Source organism: Spermophilus citellus (genome assembly GCF_964194105.1).
Source record: "Spermophilus citellus genome assembly, chromosome: 17".
Classification (NCBI taxonomy): domain Eukaryota; kingdom Metazoa; phylum Chordata; class Mammalia; order Rodentia; family Sciuridae; genus Spermophilus; species Spermophilus citellus.
This window is the reverse complement of record NC_138199.1, coordinates 28,876,449-28,902,845: the sequence shown is the minus strand read 5'-3', so window position 1 is coordinate 28,902,845 and position 26,397 is coordinate 28,876,449. Positions and strand designations below refer to the sequence as shown.

The 26,397-nt window shown below is 38.3% G+C and overlaps 1 protein-coding gene across 1 annotated transcript in view; it reads left to right on the top strand.

The window, feature by feature from the left end:
- VPS53 (VPS53 subunit of GARP complex) overlaps positions 1-26,397 on the top strand; it is a 145,774-nt gene that overhangs the window by 84,410 nt on the left and 34,967 nt on the right. The window contains exons 14-17 of the mRNA XM_081272269.1: positions 6,986-7,228; positions 9,119-9,266; positions 17,453-17,535; positions 18,844-18,922. Of these exons, the coding sequence (XP_081128395.1) occupies positions 6,986-7,228; positions 9,119-9,266; positions 17,453-17,535; positions 18,844-18,922 (553 nt within the window). The remainder of the gene's footprint in view (positions 1-6,985; positions 7,229-9,118; positions 9,267-17,452; positions 17,536-18,843; positions 18,923-26,397) is intronic.

Below are 26,397 nucleotides of genomic sequence, written 5' to 3'. Positions count from 1 at the left end.
TTGGTTTTGTTTTTTTTTTTTTTTTTTTTTGGTGATGCTGGGGATCTACCCAAGGCCTTGCTTATTGCTGGGGAAGTGTTCTACCACTGAGCCACACCCCCAAACCCCTCCCCATGATCTGGTTTAGGACTCCTGTGTAGGTAGGCAACATTATCAATGTTGCCAGTCTCCTTCTGGGCCTGGCATGGAGTTCATCTTCTCACCTCCCCAGCCTCCCACCTGCCCAAGGAATATTCTGGCAGCACCTGCCCCAACCAAAAGCCAAGCAATAGTAGGAGACCCGAGGAACCAGTTCTCAGGGAGGAAGCAAGAAGTAGAGTCCCAGTGGCCACCTCTTACGCAGATTAGGCTAAGCTGTCTTCACATGCTTGAAGTGGTTTTCTCAATTTTTATTTTTGTTCAAGGAAGAAGTTAATATCTTTACTCAGGAATATATAGTGATTTCCCTTGACTGATTCTGCAGAAGAGAGTTCTACCTAGTCACTGTCTTCACTCCATTCTGTGTTATTTATTAATCAGAGAAGTTATTGATGATGCCATTTTTGCCCATTTTCCTGAGTTCCTGTAACAGCTTGTTAAAATAGAGCTCCCCATTCCCCTTTCTGACTTTGTCAAGCCTAGAGTTTCTCTGTAACTAATTGTTTGTTGTTTATTTTTAATTAATTCCAACTGACCAAAGAGTTACAAAAATTGTACATAGGGCTCTTTTATGTTCTTCGTGCAGACCCCATAGTTATCAGTTACCCATCCCAGCTTTCTCTCATACACACGTGTGTATATATACACATACATTTTTTTGAACCATTTGAATTCTTTAGTTGCAGTCAGTGTGTCCCATTACTCTTCATGTTTTATTTGAATATGTTTTTTAGTTGTAGATGGACACAAATATCTTTATTTTTATGTGGTGCTGAGGATCAAACCCAGTGCTTCACACCTATGAGACAAGCGCTCTACCACTGAGCTACAGCCCCAGCCCCTCCTTCATGTTTCAATGTATGTTTTCTAAACATAAGGATACAATCTGTATAACTACAGCATAAACATCAAAATCAGGAAATTAACTTGGATACAGCATTATCATGTAACCCATAGACTCCATTCCACTTTACCAGTTGTCCCAATCATGTTTATTTTTAATCCACTCAGGATCCATTCCAGGATCACTGGTTGCATTTATTTGTTCCTTCTTTCACCTTCAGTCCAGAAACGTAAGTCAGTCCTTTACCTTCCATGACCTTGAAATTTTTGAAGTGTATAGGCCAGTAACTTTGTGGAATGTCCCTCAGTTTGGGTTTCTCTGATCTTTCCTCATGATTTATATATGCAGCAATGGTGCTGTGTTCTTAGTAATTCAGATCAGGAGGCATACATTGTCAGTTTGTTCTCAATGATCTTGAGATGTTCATTTAAAAAAATTTTTTTTTAGTTGTAGGTGGACACAATACCTTTATTTTATTTATTTATTTTTGTGTGGTGCTGAGGATCGAACCTAGTGTCTCACAGGTGCTAGGCAAGCGCTCTACTGCTGAGCTGCAACCCCAACCCAAGAAGTTCATTTTTATTAGTTGGCTTTGATATTGTCTGCCAGGTTTCTGAATTTATTAACAAGCAATTAACAAGTGTTCAGAGAAACCTTTACTTTTTTTTTAACCACCCATTGATGATTCTTGCCTGAGTCATTTATGACTATGATGGTTTCCAAATGTTACTGTTTTACTTCCATCACTTCTTCTACACTCATTAGTTGGCATTCTACTTTAAGAAAAAGCATTTACTTCTCCCTTACTTATCTATTTTGCCTGGCTCGTGAATTCCTATTTTATTCAATACATATAGACTTTATTGTCTTTTTCCCCATTTTCTTTATATTGGAATAAATTTATACCTACAAAAATTTTTAAATTGTATAGATTTTCCATACTTTCTTTACCCTCAACCCCCTAATGTTGACATTTTGCACAATAATAGCAGAGATTAAAACTAACAAGTTATTGTTGGTACAATAGCATTTACTAATCTCCAGACCTTATTTGAATCTTACCAAGTTTTTCATTCATGTCCCTTTTCTTTTTCAGGATCTATTATTACTTAATGATTAAATTGTCCCTAATTTGACCAGAAGGAACCTCTCCAAGCTGGCTTTTTATTTTTTTTAACATATCCCTGTCAGTTTTTTGAGTATTTTCCTTCATTCTGGCACAATAATATATACCAGGCTTATCTTATACATTCATAGCCAACTCTGGGTTATCTGTGTAGCCAGTGATCTCTTTTTGTGTTGGTGGAAAGTGATATTTAGGAACCACATTCTGAGTATTCAGTATGCTCATTGCTGTGTGTGTATGTATCATTGCTTACATGCATTTATATATACATACACATCTTTTTTTATCTACTTATCTATTAAAAATCACAAGTTTATGCTATACCTTTGATTCTAATTTAATACCACAGGAGTTACTTTAATCTCCCCACCCCACAATGGTAACTATCTTCGACAACAGTGAGAAACTTTGCTCCCAACATCTTCAATTATTTACTACATTTTCCCTTATGTAAACTGTCTCCCAGCCCTACTCAAGCCAAACCTTGGTTCTCCAACCTCCCTGGCCTCCCCATATCCAAATCCCTAGCCCCCCAAAAAAGAGAAGGGGAAGGGGTGCCTATTAGTGTGAGTACCCTTGAATGAACAGTTCTGTAACTTTCTGGGGATTGTAAGCTACTTGACCCTTGCTGACTTCCTGCTTCTCTTGCCACCTTTCTAACTGGCATCTTTGCCCACCTTACTTCCTAATCAGAATATCATTTTTAACAATGCTGACTGCAGATCCACCAGAAGAAATTGTCTTGGTCATTCATGGTTAAGTTCAGTCAGCAGTGAGATGGTCCCCCCAACACACTTGTTTTAATCTATCCCTGTACTGATGCCACTCTGCAACAGTCTTTACTTCTAGGACATTTCATTTGTTAGTAGAGCCCCCAATATAATCTCACATGACCTCAAATACTTACACAGTTCTTGGGCACAAACTGAAGCTGCAAGGATGAGGGTAAAAGAAACCACACATCCATGGTATGTTTCTTCAAGCTGAGGAGAAAGTAAATAACAGCAGTAATACCATATGTCTGCTAGCACTTTATAGTTCAGAAATCATATCATCACAGAGTGGATAGAGCTTGGAGTCAGACATACCCAAGTTCAGATTCCAACTTCAATAAATTCTGTGACCTTGGACAAATTATTTTCTATTCTCAGGCTTAGTTTATACATCTATAAAATGGGGATAATAAGGCCTTTTACTCAAAGCTATTGGGAAGATTAAATAAAGTTATACTTAGAAAACATTTAACACAGTGCAGACTAGGCTTGTAGCCTAGTAAAAGAGACAGATAAAAAAAAAGATTGTGGTACACAGCAATAAGGGAAAAATGTAAAAATGTATGAGTAGGTTGCTGTGGTAATTCAGAAGAAGAGTATAAAAGTCTGACTGAAGATCAAACTTTTCTCATTTGTGTCTTTGACTTCAACCAACTATTTCTCCCCCTTCCCATCCTCTTCCTCATATACATGTGCTGTGCTCACTTCCCTCTCTGAATCTGCTACAAAACTTACTCTGTAGCCTTTTCTTATTTTCTTTGTCAAAATCAAATTGTACATACTTGTCTGTACTGCAAAATTAGCATTTTGTTACTGTCTTGAAATCTAAATATTCTAAGTGCAAAATTCTTAATTTTTCAAGTCTAATAGCAAGGACTGTCCTAACCCATAAGCACCTGGGTCAGGACTTGACACTTTGTAAACTCTTACTGGGTTGTTGTCTTAGGGTATAAAAAAGACCTCTTTGTGATTCTAGTCAGAAGGTCAGACATTGTGTCAGACATCTCTTTCTCCATGAGTCTTGCATGAAGATCTTGCCAAAACTCAGGGTACGTTTGCTGCCTGGAAGAAATGATAACCTTTCTTCTTAAAGTTGAATTCATTTATATCTTCTGACAGTCCTTCAGGCATTCCACATAGTAAGGGGTTCAATCAGTATTTGGCTGGATAGGATCATATATTCAAAACTAATGATCCTGGGATGGGGTTGTATTGTAGTTCAGGGGTAGAGCGCTTGCCTAGCTGTATGAGGCCCTGGGTTCAGTCCCAAGCACCACATAAAACTAAATAAACAAAATAAAGATATTATGTCCATCTACAACTAAAAAAAATACTTAAAAAAAAACCCCTAATGATCCTTACCCATTCACATTAGGGTAGCTTTTACTTCTTATTCTGTGAAAAAAGGTCTCTTCAGTTTCTGATGTCTTGTATGGTATCAAAGCATGCTAATGCAGAGAGTGAAAGAAGGCAGAGTAGGGAAGATTTCCTTGACTATTTATCATGTATACTAGAGAGCAATGTCAAAAGTTACTCAGTGGACTTTCAGCAAAACAACAATCTTTAGAGGTTTTCATGTATAAATTTTCTTTATGCTATATGATCATAATTAATTATAATCTTATTCATCAGTTTGGCTGTGAAATAGGAAGTAGGTGAGTTAAGTCTCCAGCTTTTAGAGGAACAGATGAGTGATTAAAGTAAAAACACTTAAGAGCTCTGGCCCCTGTTTTGGTTGGTACCATTGAGGGAGAGATTAGAATCTCTCCTAAGCAGACTCAAGTGGAATCTTTTGCTTTCTGTTACAGGTTCTCTTCCACTTTAGCAGCCCCATCCCATGTCCACCTTCCCACCATTTCATCCCTATCTCTTTGGAACAAAATGTGGAAGTTGAGCTACTACATATACTTCCTCCCAAATAATAGGGAGCTTATAATAACAGACATGAAATGCAGGATTCTACTACTTTAAAGCAAGCAGCTTTCACTTTTTGTACCAGCTTCAGCTTATGAGAAGTGACTGGCTAAAATGGTGTCTCAAGGATTCTGGAATTACACTGTTGATCACTAAAAATAAGACATTGTTAATTAGAATTGCCCACCATGGTCTCAGGGTGGGAGAAACTTGGTGCGTTTTTTGACCATTTGGCATCCTTATACTGGAAATTAAAAGTGCTAAAAAGTTAAGTGGAGGGCATGGGATGTGGCTCAGTGGTAGGACATTTGACTGGCATATGTGAGGTCCTGGGTTTGATTCCCAGGATCACAAGAAAAAGAAAGGAAAAAAATCTAATGGCAAATGACAGGAATTCCAGTTCAGAGAGGATTGCTGTGACTTGGAATTGCACAGTGAGGCCTGAGCCAAGCTCAAGTGGAAGGAGTATGCTTTGGCCAGGGAGGCAATAGGCAGAGGCCCAGTTGACAGGGAAGGAGGTGAAGCAGAGGACCTACAGGGTGACTGGCCAGAGTGGAGGTCAACCATGGAAGAGAGGTGGGAGGGTAGATGGAAAAGTAGGGCAAGAAGAGGTTGTGGGGTGGGGTGGTGATCATGGAACTTTCCAAGGTCAATTAATGAGGTTCTTCTCTGCTTTCTGTTACTACAAAGACCTAGCCTAAGCTTGAATCTCTTTGAGGGCAGAGTAGCCACATCTGGATATAGTAAACTTTGAATAACAAAATCACTTGAGTAAAATGTCAATTTTTTCCTATTCCTGTTAATTGATGCTGTGTGTGGTTCTTGTCTTTTTCTTCCTATTGTATAAATACATTTTAAAAACACAGCTGGATTCCTTTGGCTTTAGACAGCTGCCTAAAAAGGTGCCACATGTCAAAGAGTGGCAGCCTCCCATTATCCACATAGCACAACCTCATAGAGATCAGTGGTTATAGCCCTGCCGGATTCTAGCTGGTGATGACTTGGGGTGATTGGGGCAAATTCAGGGATGCTTGAATGGGAATGGGGAGACAGATTGCAACCACTATCACCACTGTGGCCTGGGGCTGGCCTGAAGCTGCTTCTACCCATTCTTCTCCCAAGAGTTTCATATATCCTTGATTCTAGAAGTTCTAAGAAGAAATTACAAACTGAATGAAGAAGGAAAGCATTAGTTTTTGTTTGTTTATTTTTAAGTTTATCTTTCTTTAGGCATCCATCCTATGGACCAATTCAGGTTGATGGTGTCTGAATCTCTGCTGACATCATAACCTTTTTTGTGAAGTAGAGTCTTGAAAAACATAAGGCTTGGAGGCAGACTGCTTGCTTTTGAACTATGGCTTCCCTACTTTCTTGCAAATGACCTTGAACAAGGTGCTTAACTTCTCTTTTTTTTTTTTTTTTTTTTTTTAAAGAGTGAGAGGAGGGAGAGAGAGAGAGAGAGAGAGAGAGAGAGAGAGAGAGAGAGAGAGAGAGAGAGAATTTTTTTTTTAATATTTATTTTTTAGTTCTCGGCGGACACAACATCTTTGTTGGTATGTGGTGCTGAGGATCGAACCCGGGCCGCACGCATGCCAGGCGAGCGCGCTACCGCTTGAGCCACATCCCCAGCCCCTGCTTAACTTCTCTTTACCTAACTTTTTTGAAAAGGAAGATAGTACTGTTACCTACTTCAGAAGATTATTATGAAGAATAAATGAAGTTCAGTGAGATGATGCTTATAAATGCTTATGCCATGACATCTGGCACATCATAAGTGTTTAGAAAGTGATCACTATCATTACTCCATGGGGTTTTAATTTGTGGAAAAGGGAATGGTGCTAAATGGTGGTAGGAGTAGTATATTTACTCAAATGGTAGATTTATGAACTCAGTTCTGCCATTGAGTTTGGGATCAAAAGTGATCATGAAATGCTTTGAGAAGGTTGAAGCAGTACATAGATGCCAAACTCTCTTGCTGCTGTTATTTTAATGATTATTCAATTTAATCATGATTCCTATTATAGGGTGAATGATGGTGGTAAATGATGACTGATAAAAATGAACCCAATTTTAAATTTCAGAAACATCAGGAATGATTAATTAAGGTAGCAATTTATGTACATTTTGTAAACAAGCACATTTGCTATATCTTTTTGGAAGTGAAATAACATTTTAGTTTCTTCTTCTTAGAAACCTTGGAGAGCTGATTGATAGGTTTGTGGCCGATTTCAAAGCCCAGGGGCCACCTAAGCCCAACACTGATGAGGGGGGCGCTGTGCTCCCCAGCTGTGCTGACCTCTTCGTCTACTACAAGAAGTGCATGGTACAGTGCTCACAGCTCAGTACTGGGGAGCCAATGATTGCCCTGACAACCATTTTCCAGAAGTACCTCCGAGAATACGCCTGGAAAATCCTCTCTGGCAACCTGCCCAAGTGAGTCCCGCTCTGCACAGTCAGAACAATAAAGTGAGATTTGGAATATTCCTAAATATGGGAATCTTTAAGGAAATCCATTCTGTAGTTGTTTACTGAACTGCCAAGAGCAGTAAGGCGGAAAACACTCTTACTGAGTCCCCAAGGATCTGATGCTGTTTCCTTTCTGATGACATTCCACAGCTGATCAAGACCATTAGCAGAGATGCCCCCCTGGCTGCCAGTGTAGGTTACATCATACCATGGTGGACTCTAGGGAGTCAGTCCTATTATGTATAAGTATTTAACTTACATAGATTCAACAATAGTTATTTTTCCCACCAAAAAAAATGAGGTGATGGAAATAACTATTCAATAGCATAGGTAATTATTTTCAAGCCTCATTCAGTGTGATTATGTCCTACAGTGATAGATGGAAGCATGCATCCAGTTTTTCCCTGTCTTGATTAGGTTCCCAAAATCTCTCTTGTTTGTATATCTTGCTATGCTGGATGTCTGATGTTTAAAGATGTGGTAGGATTTGTGAGGAGGGGGATTACACAGTACAGCTCCTGATTACAGTGACCCCACTATATTCTGAGACTTTAAAAGATTGTTATATTGTTTGTTACTTAAAACATGTCGATCATTGAACTACCATTTTAGAGATGTTTTGATTATGTACTCATTTCTACTGCAACATGATCTAATATAATGCTTCTGAACTTAGTATTTACAAACTATCCTCATGGGTAAATCAACAATTTGAGAATTAGTTTCTATCATTGTTACTCAAATGTGTCACAAATGAGAGTTTTACATTATTTGGAAGAAAGAGAATAGAATCCTGTGCTACACAGGATATTTTAAGTGTTGAGTATAGTTTAGTAATGGGAAGGTTTTTGTCTTTATCTATGACAAAAATTATTTGTAAAATTTAATAACTTTTGTCCTGATTATCAAGATAATACAAGTTCATTATAGCATAGAAAGCACAGAAAAGCACAAGAAAGAAAATGAAAATCACCTATAATCTCACCACCCAAAGAAACACTGTTTGACTTTTTGTATATTTTTTCCATTCTTTATTCGTGTGTGTGTGTGTGTGTGTGTATAAATATGTGTGAGATGTGTGCTTTGGTTTGTTAGTGTAATGGAATTGGGACTCTGTCACTGATAGTCTTATACCCTGCAGCTTTCACTTAATATCCTGTGAGCATGTTCCCATATGTCTTAGACAGTGTCCCAGCAAGAAACAAATGGTACACTCAGCTGGAATTTTGTTAGTTTATAAAGACACACTGTTCACAGAAATGGGGCAGAGCAAAAAGAACCAGCAGAGGATTCTGAAAGATCCACATAAGAGTGGGTAATTATTGTTAACTTAGATCTCATATGGACGAGGGACTGCCCCTCAAAAACTGTAATCACAGAGGATGGGAGCTGCCTTTTGATCTCTTGAGTAAGGGCTTCAGGAAGGAACAGTGTCTTATTCACTTTTGTACTCATCCCTCTACACAACTTTTATTAAATTCCAGTGCAGAATTTTCTTAGTTGAAACAGTTGGGTAGCAACTTTTGTGCTATCAATGATTCCAAATGAGTTCTATGAATTAGGAAATTCAAAGCTAAAGTGATAGGCAGCCCAGCAAGTGTCAGCTTGTCATAGTTAATACGACTGATTACTGACTCATTCTTGGCATTGTCTCTTCCTACTCCTAATGGTGCAGAGTGTCTAAACAGATGATAGTCAAGGTAAGGTCAGTAGGAAAAGTTACTCATTAGATGTGGATTTGTTTGGGCCACAGCCAGCCTTTCTTTCCCGTTTTTTCTTTGTCTTAAAATGTGTAGTTTCCATTCAAGAAACAAATTAGAAGTTCAAACCTGACTAGTGTCTGTTCCTTTTCTTCAGAACCACAACCAGCAGTGGAGGGTTGACCATCAGCAGCCTTCTCAAGGAAAAGGAGGGCTCAGAAGTGGCCAAGTTCACTCTTGAGGAGCTCTGCCTCATCTGCAGCATATTGAGCACAGCAGAATACTGTTTGGCCACCACCCAGCAGGTGAGCCAACCATCCCTGCTGCCCATGTACCACCTCCTTTTCCTGGACTCCCTGGACTCATAGCTGAGAATGAAGAGCATGAGCCCCAAAAGGTCACATTCAATCTTGGGTAGAGCAGTTGGCCTCCCACAGGGGAAAACTTACTATCCAGCCAGGAGACTGCTGAGAGAGCCATCTTACAGAAAGGCCTTGTTAAAAGGAGACTGTGCAAGAAAGTATGACTGGTCTCCCTTAAGTAGTATGAGCCACTCGGCAAGCATGAACTCTTAAAAAGTAGGTCAGTAGCACTGTCTCCCATATGAGAAAAACAGTAACAAACTTAATGGTACTGGGCCCCACATTTGGTGGCAATGAGTCACAACCAGTTATTCCATTCTCAGAAGCTTTATTAAACTAAGTGAACTCCCTTGGGCTTTTGAGAGTCTCCTGAAGTTTACATAGCATTCTGCATCTGCTAAAACAAAAAACCATTGTTTGGATGCTGACGTTCAGGAACTGTGAAGCAGGAAGGGGTGATGCCTCTACTGGAGCCCCCCAAGTGGCAGAAGTTCAGCAAACTGATTTTGCAGAAGACCCAGAGAAAATTTCCATTCAGTCTTAGACATGGGATGATTAGAAGTTATTTTTTTCATTTATTCTTGGAGCCACCTAAGTCTAAAAGAAAGAAAATAATATGGAAAGGTTCTGCTCTTCCATTCTTGTGTATATCATTTACTCATGTCTAGATCATGGGAAGATAGTCATAGATTATAGTTCAGACATTACAGCTAAATGTTATGTGATCCAGGACACAGAAGGCCAAATAGGAAATGTTTCTATGAGGACTGCAGAGTTGAAGTCAGCCAGCCAGCAGTAGAGGCAGAGGCAGTAACATATTATGCTTGGAGAATGGTCACATTGAGTTGCATAGAAATGACCTGCAAAAGTTTGGTCTTGAAGCCAGAGTCAGCAATACATTTAGTGCCCAGGACCCCAGAGCAGGATGTCAGTATCTACCAGGACCTCCAAGGGAGGGGTCCCAGAGTTTTGATGAAGAAACACTATTTAAGTATTTTGCATATGTGCAAAAGAGAAAGCCTACACATACAGAATGACATTATTTTTAAAATAAAATAACCAAGCTGAGAACGGTGGTGCATGCCTATAATCCCAGTTCCTCTGGAGGCTGAGGCAGGAGGATCAGTGTTTGAGCCTAGCCTTGGCAACTTAGTGAAATCCTGCTTCAAAATAAAAAACAAAAAGGGCTATACATCACTGGCTATTGACATCACAAAAAGACAGGGCTGAGGGTGTGCTCACTGGTAAAGCACCTTTGGGTTCAATCCTCAGTTCCAAAAAAAAAAAAAAGATAAAATCACTATAATAAAAAAGAAAAAACATAGTAAAAATTATTACTTATAGTCCCATACCCTCAAATAATCGTATCAGCAACTTGGGTTATTTTCTTTCAATCATTTTTATAAACAGTTTTGTATATTATAATCTTAATTCAGTTTTTACATTCTTTTATTGTTGCTGTCATAGCATTAGCATTTGTCTTGTTACTAAAATGTCTTTGTTACTAGCATCTTTTTATGGCTATATAACATTCCATTAAGGGGCTATATCATGAATTATTTAACAGTATCCTTAATAATTGTTTTTACTACATCAAATTATAAATAATCCTAAGAATATCTTTTAGAATACAGTATTTTAAATGTTTTACATTATTTTTCTAGAATTATCTTCAAAATTCTAGAAGTATTAGTAGATCAGAGACCATTTTGATGACTCATGGTATGTGTAGCTTTTTTTTATATAATTTAGTGAAAATTGATTATACTGTATATAAAAATAAATACATTCTTAGCTGCCTGGATCTCTAAATACCATTTTCCACTAAAAGAAATGAGAGATTTATGGATAAATGACTAATTCCATGTCTGGAGCAAGAAATGTGTAAGATGAGCAGATGAACCTGAGATAGCATGTCATTAAAAAAAAAGCAGGAAGTTGAGTCTGGTGGTGCTTGCCTGTAATCCCAACAATTTGGGAGTCTGAGGCAGGATTGCAAGTTCAAAGCCAGCCTTAGCAATTTTGGGGGGCCTTAAGCAACTCTGTCTCAAAAGTAAAAAAGGGCTCAGGGGTTAAGAGCCCCTGGGTTCAATCCCTGGTACAAAAAAAAAAAAAAAAAAAGCAGGAGAAGTATCAAGAACTAGTATTAAAAGTCCTAACCTCTCCCTTACCTAGAAATGTGGTCTTATTTGGAAATTATGGTCTTTGCAAATGTAATTAAGTACCTCAAGATGAGATCATCTTGGATTTAGGGTAGGCCTAATGTCAATAATGTGGGAAAATGGGTATGTGGTATATGGGAACTCTCTGAACTATTTTTCCAATTGTTCTATAAATCTAAAACTATCCTAAAAAGGATAATTTATTTATTTATTTATATTTTTTTAAAGAGAGAGAGAGAGAGAGAATTTTTTAATATATATATATATTTTTTTTTTTAGTTTTCAGCGGACACAACATCTTTGTTTGTATGTGGTGCTGAGGATCGAACCCGGGCCACATGCATGCCAGGCAAGCGTGCTACCGCTTGAGCCACATCTCCAGTTCAGGATAATTTATTTTTAAAAATAGTACTTACAATAACCACTTAAAATATCAGATACCTAGAGAATATAGCTTAGCACAGTTCCCTATCAAAATCCCAGGAGGCTGGGTTGTGGTTGTGGCTCAAGGGTAGAGCCTTGCCTACCACATGCAAGGCGCTGGGTTCAATCTTAAGCACCACGTAAAAATAAATAAATAAAATAAAGGTATTGTGCCCAACTACAACTAAATATATATATATATATATATATATATATATATATATATATATATATATATATGAATATATGTTTTTTAAAAAATTTCAGGAAGCTATTTTAAAGATATGGTCAATAAAAGTTTATAGAGAACTAGACAATATTGAAAAAGAAGAAAATAATTGGATGATATTATTATGTGATTTCAAGATTTACTATATATTGCTGTGGGTGTAGTTCAGGGGAATGGAGAATCCTTACCAAGTAAGTATGAGGCCCTTGGTTCAATCCTCAGCATCTAGCACCAAACTTACTACAAAGCTACAGTAATCAAGGCAATGTCAGAGTGGTATAAGTATAGACAAATAAATTGGTGGAACAGAATGAGTTTAGAAATGGACCTACATGTATATGACCAAATGATTTTCTACAAAGGTGCCAAGTCAATTAAATAGAGAAAGGAAGCTCTTTCTAAAAATCATGGCTATTCAGGCATGCATCACCATGCCCATCTTGGTTTAGCAGATTTTAAATATGTACAACAGCCTGAACTCCTTCCTCATACCATGCACAAAACTTAATTCAAGATGGATAAGAGGGGCTAGGACTGTGGCTCAATGGTAGAGTACTTGCCTAGTACATGTGAGTCACTGGGTTCGATCCTGAGCACCACATATAAATAAATAAGTTAAATAAAGGTATTGTCCATCTACAACTAAGAAATATATTAAAAAGAAAAGATGGATCATAGATCAGGTCAATGGTGCATGTCTGTAATCTCAGCAATGCAGAAGACTAAGGGAGGAGGATCACAAGTTGGAAGCTAACCTGGACAACTGAGCGAGCTCCTGTCTCAAAATAAAAATAGAAAGAAAAAATTAAAAGTAAAACAAAATTAAAATAAAAAGGGCTAGGGAATGTATCTCAGTTGAGATTACCCCTGAGTTCAATTCCAAGAAACAAACACACACACACACACACACACACACACACATCATAGACTTAAATGTAAAGCTCAGAATCACAAAGCTTCTACAAGAAAAACAGGAAAAGATCTTCACAACCTTGGGTATACAAAGATTGCTTGGTCAGGATACTAACCAGAAAAGGGAATTTTTTTTATACATTGGCCTTCATCAAAATTAAAATTTTCTGCTTATCAAAGGACTCCATTAAGAAAATAGACGAGCCACAGACTTGGAAAAATATAGGATATACAAAGAGCACCTAATATCACCAATAAAAAGGCAAACAACCCATTTTAATGGGCAAAACATTTCACAAAAGAAGATATATAAATGTAAAATAAGCAAAGAGAAAGTGTTCAGCATCATTAATTAGTAGGAAAGGGCAAAATAGCTATTAGAATGGCTAAAAGTCAAAAAGACAATGTCAAATATGGGCAACAAATGGAACAGGTGGAATTCTCATTATCAGAATATAAAATAATATGTATAGCCATTTGATTTTTTTCCTAAGGTCCCAGATTGAAAACTTACAGTCATGCACTATCACACCTTGCCTGCCATTCCTCAAACAAGTTCTTTTGGATACTAGTCAGTTGTGAACCTTTCACTCTCCAAAATACACACTGACAAAATCCCTAATCATCAGGTGCTCCACTATCCCATACACATGACTTAATGTGCTGGGGAAGGAAACATTGGCCACAGGGAGATATAGCCATTTTAGAAAACAGTTTGACAGTGTCTTATAAAGCATTATGACCCAGTGTTGCCATTCCCAGGTATTTACCCAATGTAAATGAAAACATAACCACAGAAAGATGCATACAGGGGTGGTTACAGTAGCTCAAAATTAGAAGCACTCCAAGTGTCTTTCAATAGATAAAGAGAACAGATGAACATATAATGGGCTATTACTCGACCATAAAATGGACGAACTGCTAGTACACCCAACCACAGTGGATGACTTCAATACATATGTCAGACAAAAGAAGCTAACATCAGAGAGCGCATGCTATATGATTCTTATTAAGATTTATTCAGATATAGGCAAAACTCATCTGTGCTGATGGAAATAAGATTATGGAGGGGGGGAAGTGGGTATTGACTAGGAAGAGACAAAGCATCATAAGGTAACTTTCTGGGGGAATGGAAGTGTCCTGTGTGTTGTTACTACAGGTGATTACAGAGGGGTATATGATTATCAGAATGTATCCAGTTAAACACAAAGATGTATGTATTTTTTATATTTTGACTATATTTCATTTTTAAAAGAGGCATATAAATCACTTGCCCCCTATGACCTTGATTAGATACTGATTCAAACAAGTTATTTTAAAATTTTTAAAACAATGAAAGAAATATGAACATAACTAGATATGTGGTGTATTTTTTGTCTTGTTTTGTTTAGGTGGTACTGGGTATTAAACCAATGGCAGGAGTGTTTTACCACTGAGCCACATCCCCAGTACTTTTTATTTTTCATTTTGAGACAGGGTCTCACTAAGTTGCCAAAGTTAGCCTCAAACTTGCGATCCTCCTGCCCCTGCCTCAGCCTCCCAAGTCACTGGGATTACAGGTGCACACCACCACACGGGGTGATATTCGGTGTTCGATATTAAAGGAATTTTTTTTTTTTTGCTGAGTCTTATCTTTCTTAGAGATACATATTGAAATATTTGCAGATGCAGTGACAGAATACTTAAGATTTGCTTCAGAATAATTCAAGAAATGGGAGAGTAGGTAAGCATATAAACAAAACAAGACTGGCCATGTGATGACAATTTGGTGATGCTGGCTGATAGGTGCTGTGGTGCATTATCCTGTTCTGTGTTTTTTGTAAATGTTTGAAATATTCCCTATTAAACAGATCTTTAAAGCAATAAAAAGTTTCAAATATTATAAAATCATATACATAAGGATGAAATTTCCCCATAATCTCACCCCCTCAAAGCAACCACTGTTATCTATTTAACTAGTGTATATCCTTTTAAACATTTTTGTTGTATCTTTTTAAATAGAAATGAGGCCACACTCTACATTGCTATTCTACCACAAGGCAACATTGCTTTGTGTTTAAATCATGGACATGTTTCCATATCAGTATTACCTCAGCTTTTTTTTTTTTTTTTAAACAATGGCATACAGTGTTTCATTCATTCTTTCATTCTTTATCTAGAGATACTTATTAAGCACTTTTATGTCCTAGGCACTACATCTGGTGTTTATTAAGGATGGTGAACAGGGTAGACAAGTTCTTTCTTCCAGGGAACAGAACTAATTGGAGATGGGGTGTCCAATAAATAAATAAGTCAAGATTTAACTTCCATTGGTGTTAGGAAGAAAACAAATATGCAGTGCTGGAGGAAGAGAGTTGCCTGAAAAGGAGGGTAGTCATGGAGGACTTCTCCCAGGAAGTGATATTTACAGGAGGAAACTGCCAAGGGAGAGCTTGGAAGAGTTGGGAAGTGAGAATGTAGCAAAGCAATGGAGCTGGTTAGGAGGCGCGAACAGGAAGCACTTCTGGGAGAAGTAGAAATGTGGAGTACAAAGGTCCTGAAGGAGAATCCCCAGTGTATGGGGCTGGGGTTGTGGCTCAGTGGTAGAGCACTTGCATCGCACGTGTTTGATCCTCAGCACCACATAAAAATAAATAAACAAAATAAAGATAATGTGTCAATGTATAACTAAAAAAATATTTTAAAAAAAGAATCCCCAGTGTGTCCTACAGACCTCAAAGGCCAGTGCTCTGGAGGCTAACAGGCAAGTCGGGGCCAGAGAGCTAGACGCGATGCAAATCATGGTTGGAAGGTTGAATTTTATTTTCAGTGTAATAGGAAGGGATATTGAAGATTTTAAGCATGATAAGCCTGTGCCCTCATTTGTTTCATCAGCCCTTTGTATATGTAAATGTAAATGGTTTCCACGTTGGCAAACCGTAGAATGTCAGCTTTACAAGAACAGGATCTTACCTGTTTTGTTCACTGAATAACTCCCTTGCTCTGTTAGTCTGGCACAAAATAGGCTTTTGATAACTGTTGGTTGAGTTAATAAATTCTGCAAGGAGTACTTGCATATCTCTGTATATTATTTTCATTATTCCATTAAACTACATTTCTAAATGGGAAATTACCAGATTAGGGACTTCATGTATTTAAAGTTTTGCTTTTTAAATAAATGGCCTTTCAAAAAGATTATACTAGCTGGGTACAGTAGTGCACACCTGTAATCCCAGTGGCTAGGGAAGCTGAGGCAGGAGGATCACAAGTTTAAAGCCAGCCTCAGCAATTAAGCAAAGCTTTGCCTAAGCAACTTAAGTGAGACCCTGTCTCAAAATTAAAAATTAAAAAAAAGGGCTTGGGATGTAGCTCAGTGGTTAATTACCCTTGGGTTCAAGCCCTGGTACCCACCCACCCACCCCCAAAAAATACACTAATTTACACATCTCCAGGAGGATTTTTTTAAATTTATCTAATATTTATTTAGGTACTGGGAATTGAACCCAGGGTGTTTTACCACTGAGCTACATCCCCAGTTCTTTCAGGGCCTCCTTAACTTGCTGAGGCTGTCCTTGAACCTGTGATCCTCCTGCCTCATCCTCCTGAGCCAATGAGATTATAGGCATGTGCCATTGTGCCTGGATTATAAGAACATTTTAAAATTTAACACAAGGGCTGGGGTTGTGGCTCAGTGGTAGAGCACTTGCCTAGTGTCTGTGAGGCACCAGGTTCAATCCTCAGCACCCCATAAAAATAAATAAATTAAGGTATTTTGTCCCATCTACAACTAAAAAAAATTCTTTTTAATTGAACACAAAACATTCATTCTTAGACTGGTAGGACTAGGATTGCTAGATGAATCAATTCCCAGGGATATTTACAGTTCCTGGTCAATCATTTTTTTCTTTGAGGCTGCAGGAGCATGTGTTTCTGTCTTAGGCCATAGGCTAACGTGTTTCTTTGGTTTACCACTGTGTCTCCAACATCTCAGCAAGCTGGCTGACTCATAGTAATGCTCAATAAATAATATAACTGATTAACTCATTTTACTACCACTCATCAGCAAAGGTTTCCAGTGTTGGTGGGCAAGTCTGAAGTTCTTGAGGCAGGGAATATCTTAAAAATCAGGGTCTTTTCAAGATTAACTGTAAATGTTTGGTGTATCATAAGAAAAAGTACAACACTGGTTCTGAAGAAGTTCATTTTCTGGCCCTACTGCTTACCGTCTGGGATAAGCTAATCTTAATTTCTCACCTGGAAGATGAGGATAATAATAGAATCTTCCTTACAGGGTTGAGAGAATTAAATAAGGATCATTGAAAGTGTCTAGAATTGTACCTGATCCATCAAACTTAGTAAACATTATAATTATTGTACTCCTTCGATAATCATTAAACATATTTCTGTTTCTCTTTTTCTAACAGTTAGAAGAAAAACTCAAAGAAAAAGTTGATGTAAGTCTGACTGAACGAATCAATCTCACGGGAGAAATGGACACATTCAGCACGTATGTACCCCACACAAGTTTGCTTGGGGCTTGTCCTTTCTCCTTCATGGGGCAGCATGTGTCAGGATGTTGGCTATAGTCACTTCAGAACCTAAAAGGTTTCCAGGGCCTTCTGCTGGATAGGGATTATTTCCATTTTGTTCTCCATTAGCCATCAAGAAGAAGCATTAAAATTGGCAGCTGCCTCCTGTTCTGCCTCCTCAGATGCAGTTGTTCTTTTAGCTAACTGTTCTTTATCATTGCACTGTCTGAAATAACCCAAGAGAAGAAATCCTCCCTTGGCTATCCCTATAGGAAGTTCTAGTTCTAGGCTTTCCCTCTTTTCCCTCTGTCCCCACCTGCATCCTCCTGTGTTTTAGGGAGTTTTTATCTGTTTGTTTATTTTCTGGTTTTGAGACAAAGTTTTGCTATGTTGCCCAAGCCAGGCTCAAATCATCTTCTTCCTCAGCCTTCCCAGCACTCTGGGAAATAAGCATGTATCACTGTGGGCATGGGCATGAGCCTCTATGCCTGACCATCTTTTTTGCTTTCTTATTTTGCAGTGCAGGGCTTCACACATGCTGGGCAAGTGCTATACTCTGAGCTATAACCCCAGACTGTGTTTTATATTACAAAGCATAAACTGCCAGCTTTTAGCCATCAGGAGTACCGGGGGAGAGGGAGAGAGAGAGGGAGAGTGTGTGTGTGTGTGTGTGTGTGTGTGTGTATGTGTGTGTGTTCGAGGGGGCCAAGGGTGGACTCTATACAAGAAGTTCAAATAGCAAAACCTTCTTAGGATATTTCTCTCCTTGTTATGACTTTGCAATATTTTTGTTATTATCAGTTCCTGTTCCACTGCCTTTAACTAGAACAAGGGTGGACCAAACTTTAGCTTTCACTCAACCATTTATTGAGGAAAAAAATCAAAATTCTCCTTTTTTCCCTGACCTTACAAGCTTTATAAAACAGTTACTCTTGGAAGAGAACTCAAAGAAGGTTTTGGAGATGACAGTTCAGGGGCCTACCTATAAAAGTTTAGGTCTTGACTGGGTGGGGACCCACCCAAATAAGAGCAGTCTGAGAGTTTGCCTGTGTGTGTGTGTGTGTGTGTGTGTGTGTGTGTGTACGTGTTGAAGACGGAGTTGAGGGTGGACTCCAAGAGTCCAAGCCAAGAACAGCTAACTGCTCCTTCATGGTCATTCATTAAAACTTTAGTTTGGGGAAATGAAAATAAATTTTACACAGGTGACTAAAATATTTGGAAGGGCCTGTGTCAGTCATTCAAACAGTGGTTTTTAAAAATATTGACCACAGTGATTTGATTTGCAGTGTCATCTCCAGCAGTATTCAGTTGCTGGTTCAGGATCTAGATGCAGCCTGCGATCCTGCCTTGACTGCCATGAGCAAGGTAAGGTTTTAAGAACTGGCTTATTACTAGACTTCCAAGAGTGACCAAGGTGGTTTCTGCTGGCCTTTGCCTGCAGCTCCTTTCAGACACTTCAGTGCTTAAAGTATCAGCAGAGAGGAAAATGGAAAGACCTCTCAGGTTCCCAAAAGTGCTCACTTCATCTTGTATCTTAGGCCATTGCTTGTCCTTTGAGGATGAGACAGGGAGCTAAAGTGCTTGGTGAGACAAAAATCAGTATTGTCTTTGATTAGCATCTGACTTGTGCTGAAAACCTTAATGTGGTCTCACCAGAATGGGTATTTTTTAAGTGTTTAAAACAGTAACTTCTGACTTATTCTTCATTCTTGCCCACTAAGAGGGACTCTTTCTGAGCCCAGATGCAAGATTATTCAATCCAATTGTGGACTCTTCATTTCCTAGTATCCTACTGATCTATCAGTCAGCCCTTGGTCCTCCTTTGGCACTTACCACATGCTATCTCATGTTCTTATTTTTGGCTTTTCTCTGTCAAAAGGCTGTACATTCCTTAAGTGTATGGATCATGTCTTATACCATCCTTTGTCTCTCATATTGTCGAGTGTAGAAAACTCTCATGCTTCTTGAATAAATTAAAAGTAGGTCATTCTTTATTGATTTTAAGCCCAAATAATTATTCAACTATAACCTTGTAGAGCAGAGGTTGGCAAACTGTAGCCTGTAGGCCAAATCTGGTCTGCTACCTGTTTTAGTAAATGAAGTTTTATTGGAATATAGCCATACCATTCACTTATAAACTATATATGGCTGCTGTTATACTACTACTATAGAATTGAGTAATTGCAATGGAGACCATAAAACCCACAAAGCTGAAATATTTACTATTAAGCCACTTGGTAAAAGTTTACCAATGCCTATTCTAGAATCATGGGCTCTTGTAGCATCTTTGCAAATTCTGAAGGAAGAACTTCCCTGGCTCATATTATCCTGTAGTTGTGGCAGAGAGCAATAGAAGGAACCCTGACTTTGGAGTCAGACAAATCTAACTCTTCCAGTTTTTCCTTTGAGGCTCCTGAGTGAAAGACTTACCCTGTCTGGACCCGCTAACTGCTCTGTATGTGAAATGTGGCTGTCTGCCTCCTAGAGTTGTTGTAAGGATGAAATAAGAAGAGAGTGCCAGGCCTGGTGCCTGTTATATGGCAAGTGCTCAATAAGTGTTAGTTCCTTCTGTCTTGTCAGAAGTAGTGGCCATGTCACAAGGTTCTGGAAGCAGACATTTGGCCTGAATCTGGCTTTGCAGTAATTATCAATATTTAACAGCCAAAAACGTTCACTGGAGAAAAGATGGCCTATTCAACAAATGGTTCTAGCAAAACTGAAAATCCAAATGTAGCAAAATGAAATTAAACCTCTATCTCTCACCCTGCACAAAAATCAACTCAAAGTGGATCAAAGACTTAGGCACTAGAACAGAGACCCTGCACCTAATAGAAGAAAAAATAGGCCCAAACCTTCATCATGTCAGCCTAGGATCTGACTTCCTTAACAAGACTCCTAAGCACAAGAAGTAAAACAAGAATTAATAAGTGGGATGGATTCAAATTAAAAAGCTTTTTCTCAGCAAAGGAAACAATTAGTAGAGTGAAGAGAGAGCCTACAGATTGGGAGAAAATCTTTACCACATGCACCTTGAAAAAGCATTAATCTCTAGGATCTATAAAGAACTCAAAAAACTTAACACCAAAAAACAAATAACTTAATCAATAAATGGGCTAAGGAACCGGACACTTCACAGAAGAAATACAATTGATCAACAAATATATAAAAAAATGTTCAACATCTCTAGCAATTAGAAAAATGCAAATCAAAACTGCTGTAAGATTTCATATGACTACTGTTAGAATGGCAATCATCAAGAATACAGGCAACAATAAATGTTGGCGAGGATGTGGTTAAAAAGATACGCTCATCCGTTGCTGGTGGGACTGCAAATTGGTGCAACCACTATGGAAATTAGTATGGAGATTCCTCAGAAAATTGGGAATGGACCCACCATTTGACCTATCCCACTTTTTGGTTTATACCCAAAGGACTTAAAATCAGCATACTATAGTGATGCAGCCACATCATTGTTTATAACAGCTCAATTCACAATAGCTAGACTATGGAACCAACCTAGGTGTCCCTGAATAGATGAATAGATAAAGAAAATGCGGTATATATACTCAATGGAATATTACTCAGCTTTAAAGAAGAGTAAAATTATGTCATTTTCCAGTAAATGGTTGGAGTTGGAGAGTATCATGCTAAGCAAAATAAGCCAATCCCACAAAACCAAAGGCCAAATGTTTTCTCTAATATGCAGATACTAATTCACAATAAGGCGGGGGTGGGGGTGCACTAGGGAAGAATAGCATTACCATAGATTAGATAGAGGGAAATGATGGGAGGGAAGAGGAGAGGATGTGGGAATAGGAAAGATAGTAGAATGAAACAGACATTATTACTGGATGTATATATGTGACTACATGATCAATATGATTCTGCAACATGTGCACTCAGAAAAATGAGAAATTATATCCCATCTATGTATGATATATCAAAGTGCATAAATGCATTCTACTGTCATGTATAACTAATTAAAACAAAATTTTTTAAAAAAAAAATTTAACAATAATAGAACTAAAAGCAAAACATGGTCTTTAGAAAAGTTTTAAAGAGTGGGGGCTTGGGCGATATCTCAGTGGTAGAGCGCTTCCCTGGCATGTGTGAGGCACTGGGTTTGATCCTCAGCATCATGAATAAATGAAAAGGTAAATTCTAGCTCTCTGTTAAAAAAAAAAAAAAAGGATGAAATGGGAAGTTGTGAAAAAGCTGATGTCACAAAGTTTCTATTTGAAAAGCTGATCCTTTCACCAATCAGATGCTGATAAATATTTTCAGTATCCTCAGTGTTTACAAGTAGAGCACTTTGAGCAGGCAGATTGAGGCTAATCCATTTCCTTAAAGGAATATGGCTATGAGGATTCATTTTGTAGGCTCCAGTTATCCCCTGGCTGCTAGTATAGCTGCTGGTGAGTGGTCACTACATCCTGAATGAGATCTTTTCCAGCTGCCATCACTCCTGAACTGCCACACACTTCAGCCTGGAATGCAGCTGGTGGAAGAATTTTTACATTTACCAAAGGAAGAGTGTGTGTGGGGGGGTGTTGTTTGGGGTATTTTTGTAAAATAACACTTGGAGGGGTTTAACACTCCAGGTGTTGCTTATATGAACTGTCAGTTCATTAGGTGGATTTCCCTCCAGCTGCCTCCTACCCCACCATCCATTTCTCCCCCAGACCCACACTGGCAAGAATTAACAGAGACCATACCTCCAGAACCTTTTGTTTATATCATAGAAAACCTCAGACTTGGGAACACAGCAGCTGCAAGGTCATTACCTTTTGTCTGATCTTCTGGAGTTGTAGCAAAATGAAATCCATGTGATGAAAATAAACACACCAAGTGGTCACAAATTGATTCAAAATACACACTCCATTATTTGTGCCTGCATCCTATTTCGTGTAGTTTCCTCTAGGATTTTTAAACACTTTTGTGACCATGATTATTTCTGTCTCTGATTTCATCATTCCTCTTTCAGGCTGAACAGTTTAGCTTAGACTGTACCTAGCACAGTGCTGGGAGTTGCAAGGAAGTCAGGAAAGGCATAGACATTATTTCAAGGTGTATAGGTTCTGGTACGCAAGGAGTAATGCTTGTGTTGAGAGTAATGTCCAAAAAATTGCAGTACAAGGCCTGATGGAATCAGTACTGTAAGAAAAGTACAGAATTTCAAAAAGGGGAGAGTTTATACCCAGGTGGGTAAGCAAGAAAAGCCTTTGCAAGCAAGTGGCATTGGAATAAAAGAGAGCAAGGATTTGAATGAATTTGGTTAGGCAGGCATTCCAATAGAGTGGCCATGTGAATAATGGTTTGTGAAGTCAGGAAACTTAGTTTTATTAAAATTGCCAGTCTCATGAAACATCTTAGTAATTCCACAGAGTACTGTGTTCCTGGACCAGCATGATCAAGGTTGGAAGCAATCTGCCCTCTAGGCGTGTGTACTCTGCTGGGGAGCAAACTCACAATGATGTAAATAGATGTGTTTTATAAGTGGTGAGAAAATGAGAGTGGGGCTTCAAAATGGAGTAGTCGCTAGATGATTCTGAGTTGATGAAAGAAGGCTTTCTTGACAAGATGGAATGAGTCCGGCAATGCAGTTAGGTCTTTGTCCTGAGAGGAGACCAAGGTATCCCATGGTCTCCTCCTTCACTGGCATATAGGGCTTTTTTATTTGTTCCGTCTCTACCTAGTTAGCTTTGTTTTTGCTTCTCCTCTCTGTGTCCCCTGTGCTCCCGTCTTGGAGTCATTCTCCCTTTACTGAAGGTGCATTGCTTTATTGTGGCATCCATCTTTTTTCTCATTCCATTCTTTCTGCCTAAAATTCTCTTCCCACTGTTATCTATCCAACAAGCATACTCTTTATGATGCAGTTTTAATATCTTTCCCCTTGTTAAATTGAAATATAATTCACATAACACAGGACTCACTCCCTTTCAAGTATAAAATTTTAGTACATTTACAAAGTCAAGCAGCCTCTACCACTAATTCCAGAACATCTTCATCTCTCCAAGATGAAACCTTGTACTCAATACCAGTCACTCCCCACTCCCCTGACAACCATTAATCGACTTTGTCTCTATAGATTTGCCTATCTGAACATTTTTATGTAAATAGGATCATACAGTATGCAGCTTTTTGTGCTTGGCTTATTTCACTTTGCATAGTGTGGTATGTGACATATCATGCATCAGGACTGCATTCCTTTTTTTTTTTTAAATGCTGGTGATTAACACCAGGGCCTTGCACATGGTAAGCACACACTGTACCACCGTGCTACCGCAGTCCCTACTTCATTCCTTATTATGACTAAATAATATTCTACCATGTGAATATGCCACATTTTATTTGTTCATCAGTGAATTATTGGAATTATTTTCACTTTTTTAATGTTTACAAATAATGATATCAACTTTGGATAAACATGTTTTCAGTTTTCTTAAGTATATGCCTAGGTGTGGAACTGCTGAGTCATGTGATAACTTTATATTTAACATTTTGAGGAACTGCCAAATTGTTTTCCAAAGTGACTGGGCTATCCACCAGTAAAGTATGGGGGGATTCTGATTTTTCCACATCTTTGGCAACATTTATTTCCCCCCCCCCCTTTTTTTTTTTTTAATTTTGGCCATTCTTTGTGAGTGTGATAGACACCTCATTTTGTTTTCAGTTGGCGGTTCCCTGGTAACTAAAACATTAAACATCTTTACATGTGCTTATTGGCAATTTGCATATCCTCTTTCAATTAAATTTTTTTCTCATTGTAAAACTGAGTTTTATTTCTATTGTTGAGTTGTAAAATTTCTTTTTATAGTCTGGTTATTGGATCCTTTAGCAGATATCTGATTTGTAAATATTTCCTCCTATTCTGTGTGTTGTCTTTGTTGTTAATGTCCTTTAATGTTGTTGAATACTTTATTTATTAATTTTTTTTGAGGTGTTGGGAATTCAACCCAGGGCCTTGTGCATGCTAGGCAAGTGCTCTACCACCATCCTATAGCATCACCCCTTTTATTTTTTTTTTTTAATTTTGAGACAGTGTTTCAATTGACTGGTCTCAAACTTGTGATCATCCTGCCTTAGCTTCCTGAGTAGCTTGTGTTGCCAGTGTGCACCACCTGGTGTTTGTGTGTGTTTGGAGGTGGGGGACTTAAACACTATTACCTAATCCAAAATCACAAATATTTACCTGGTGTTTTCTTCTAAGAATTTTATAGTCTTAGCTCTTACATTTAGGTTTTCAATCTGTTTTGAGTTAATTTTTGTATATGGTGTGAGGTAAGGGTTCGACTTTTTTGTTTTACATGTGGATATCCAGCTTTCTCAGTACCATTTGCTCAAAAGATTATACTTCCTCCATTGGATGGACTTGACACCCTAAATCAGTTAAAAATTAGCTAACCATAGTTGTAGGGGTTTCTCTCTGGACTCTCAGTTCTATTTATTTATTGATATGTTTGTGCTTATGCCAGTACCACACTGTTTTGATTATTATTGCCTTGTAGTAATCTTTGAAATCAGGAATGATAAGTCCTCCAACTTTGTTCTTTTTCAATATTGTTTTGGTAACTCTGGGTCTCTTGCAATGTCACCATTTCTTATCACACCAAGGTCATTCCTGTTTCACTCTCAAGATATCACAACCCTTACACTATCTCTCTGTTATACAGTTATTTTCATATCTCTGTCTTTGCTATTAAACTTTGAATAACTTGAGGATTGTGTTTTATTCCTTTTGGATGTCTATGGCATAGCACAGTATTTGCTTTATAGCAACACTCTCTGAATGACTTCTTCCTGACGACAGGAAGAAGAAAGAACTAAGGACCATGGACACCCATTTGACAAAAATAGTGACAAAGTGAAACAGGTAACTACTGAGCAGATGGAGATGGATAGAGCCAGTAAAATAGACATCTGTAGGTATGGCTTTGTCATAAACTCCTTGAAATCTTTAGGCACATATCAAGTGAAGGTGATGTGATATTCCTCAGTATACTTAAGTAGCATCTTCAGCAAGTGGCTTCCTAGAGCTGATTGAAGAAAGGTCAAAATTAGGAATGCTAATTAACTCCTATAGGTGAGGGCTGGAGCCCTGCTGCTAGACAAGGAGAGAAAATTTCAGGGTGGGCAAGTTTGGCTGAAACCACATGGAGGAGCAACCTTAAACTGGCCAAGATCAAGTGGAAGAATCAAGATACGGTAATAGTTTGGTGGTCCCTCTAAAACTAACTTTGAGGTCACAGTAGTCATTGATAAGTTATGAAAATTACCTTTCAGACAACTTGTTTTCCCCATATTATTTCCTTAGATGAGCTTTATGAGATGATAAGTTGCTATTTGTTGAGCACTTACCAGGAAGCAGACACCCAAGTGCCTATGTTATTTAATTCTATCGATAAACTTAGAAGGTAGCCATGTTACTTCTCCCTTTCACAGAGTGCACTGAAGCACAGAGAAGTTAAGTCATTTATCCAAGATTTCTTAGCTAGCAGATCCAGGATTCAATCTCATGTCTGTCCATTCAGACTCCTGTCTGTCCCATGCCTCGCATACAGAGAGAGAACAAGTCCTTCTGGCAAATGTGGCAACGTTCACAAAATCAGCTTTCATAACTTGCCTAAAGTAGAAAAATGGTAAGACAGCCTGGGCCTAGTGCTGCTAGCTTCACATGAGAATTCATGCATCCTTGATTTTGAGCTCTCTAGGTGTTCACAGTGATCGTGTTAGCTATCAGTCTTCAGCTTTTCTTGATATCCCATGGATATGTATTTTTCTTGTATACATGACTTTCCTATGGGGGAGAAAATGTGTTGAGTAACCAATGCAAGTATTCC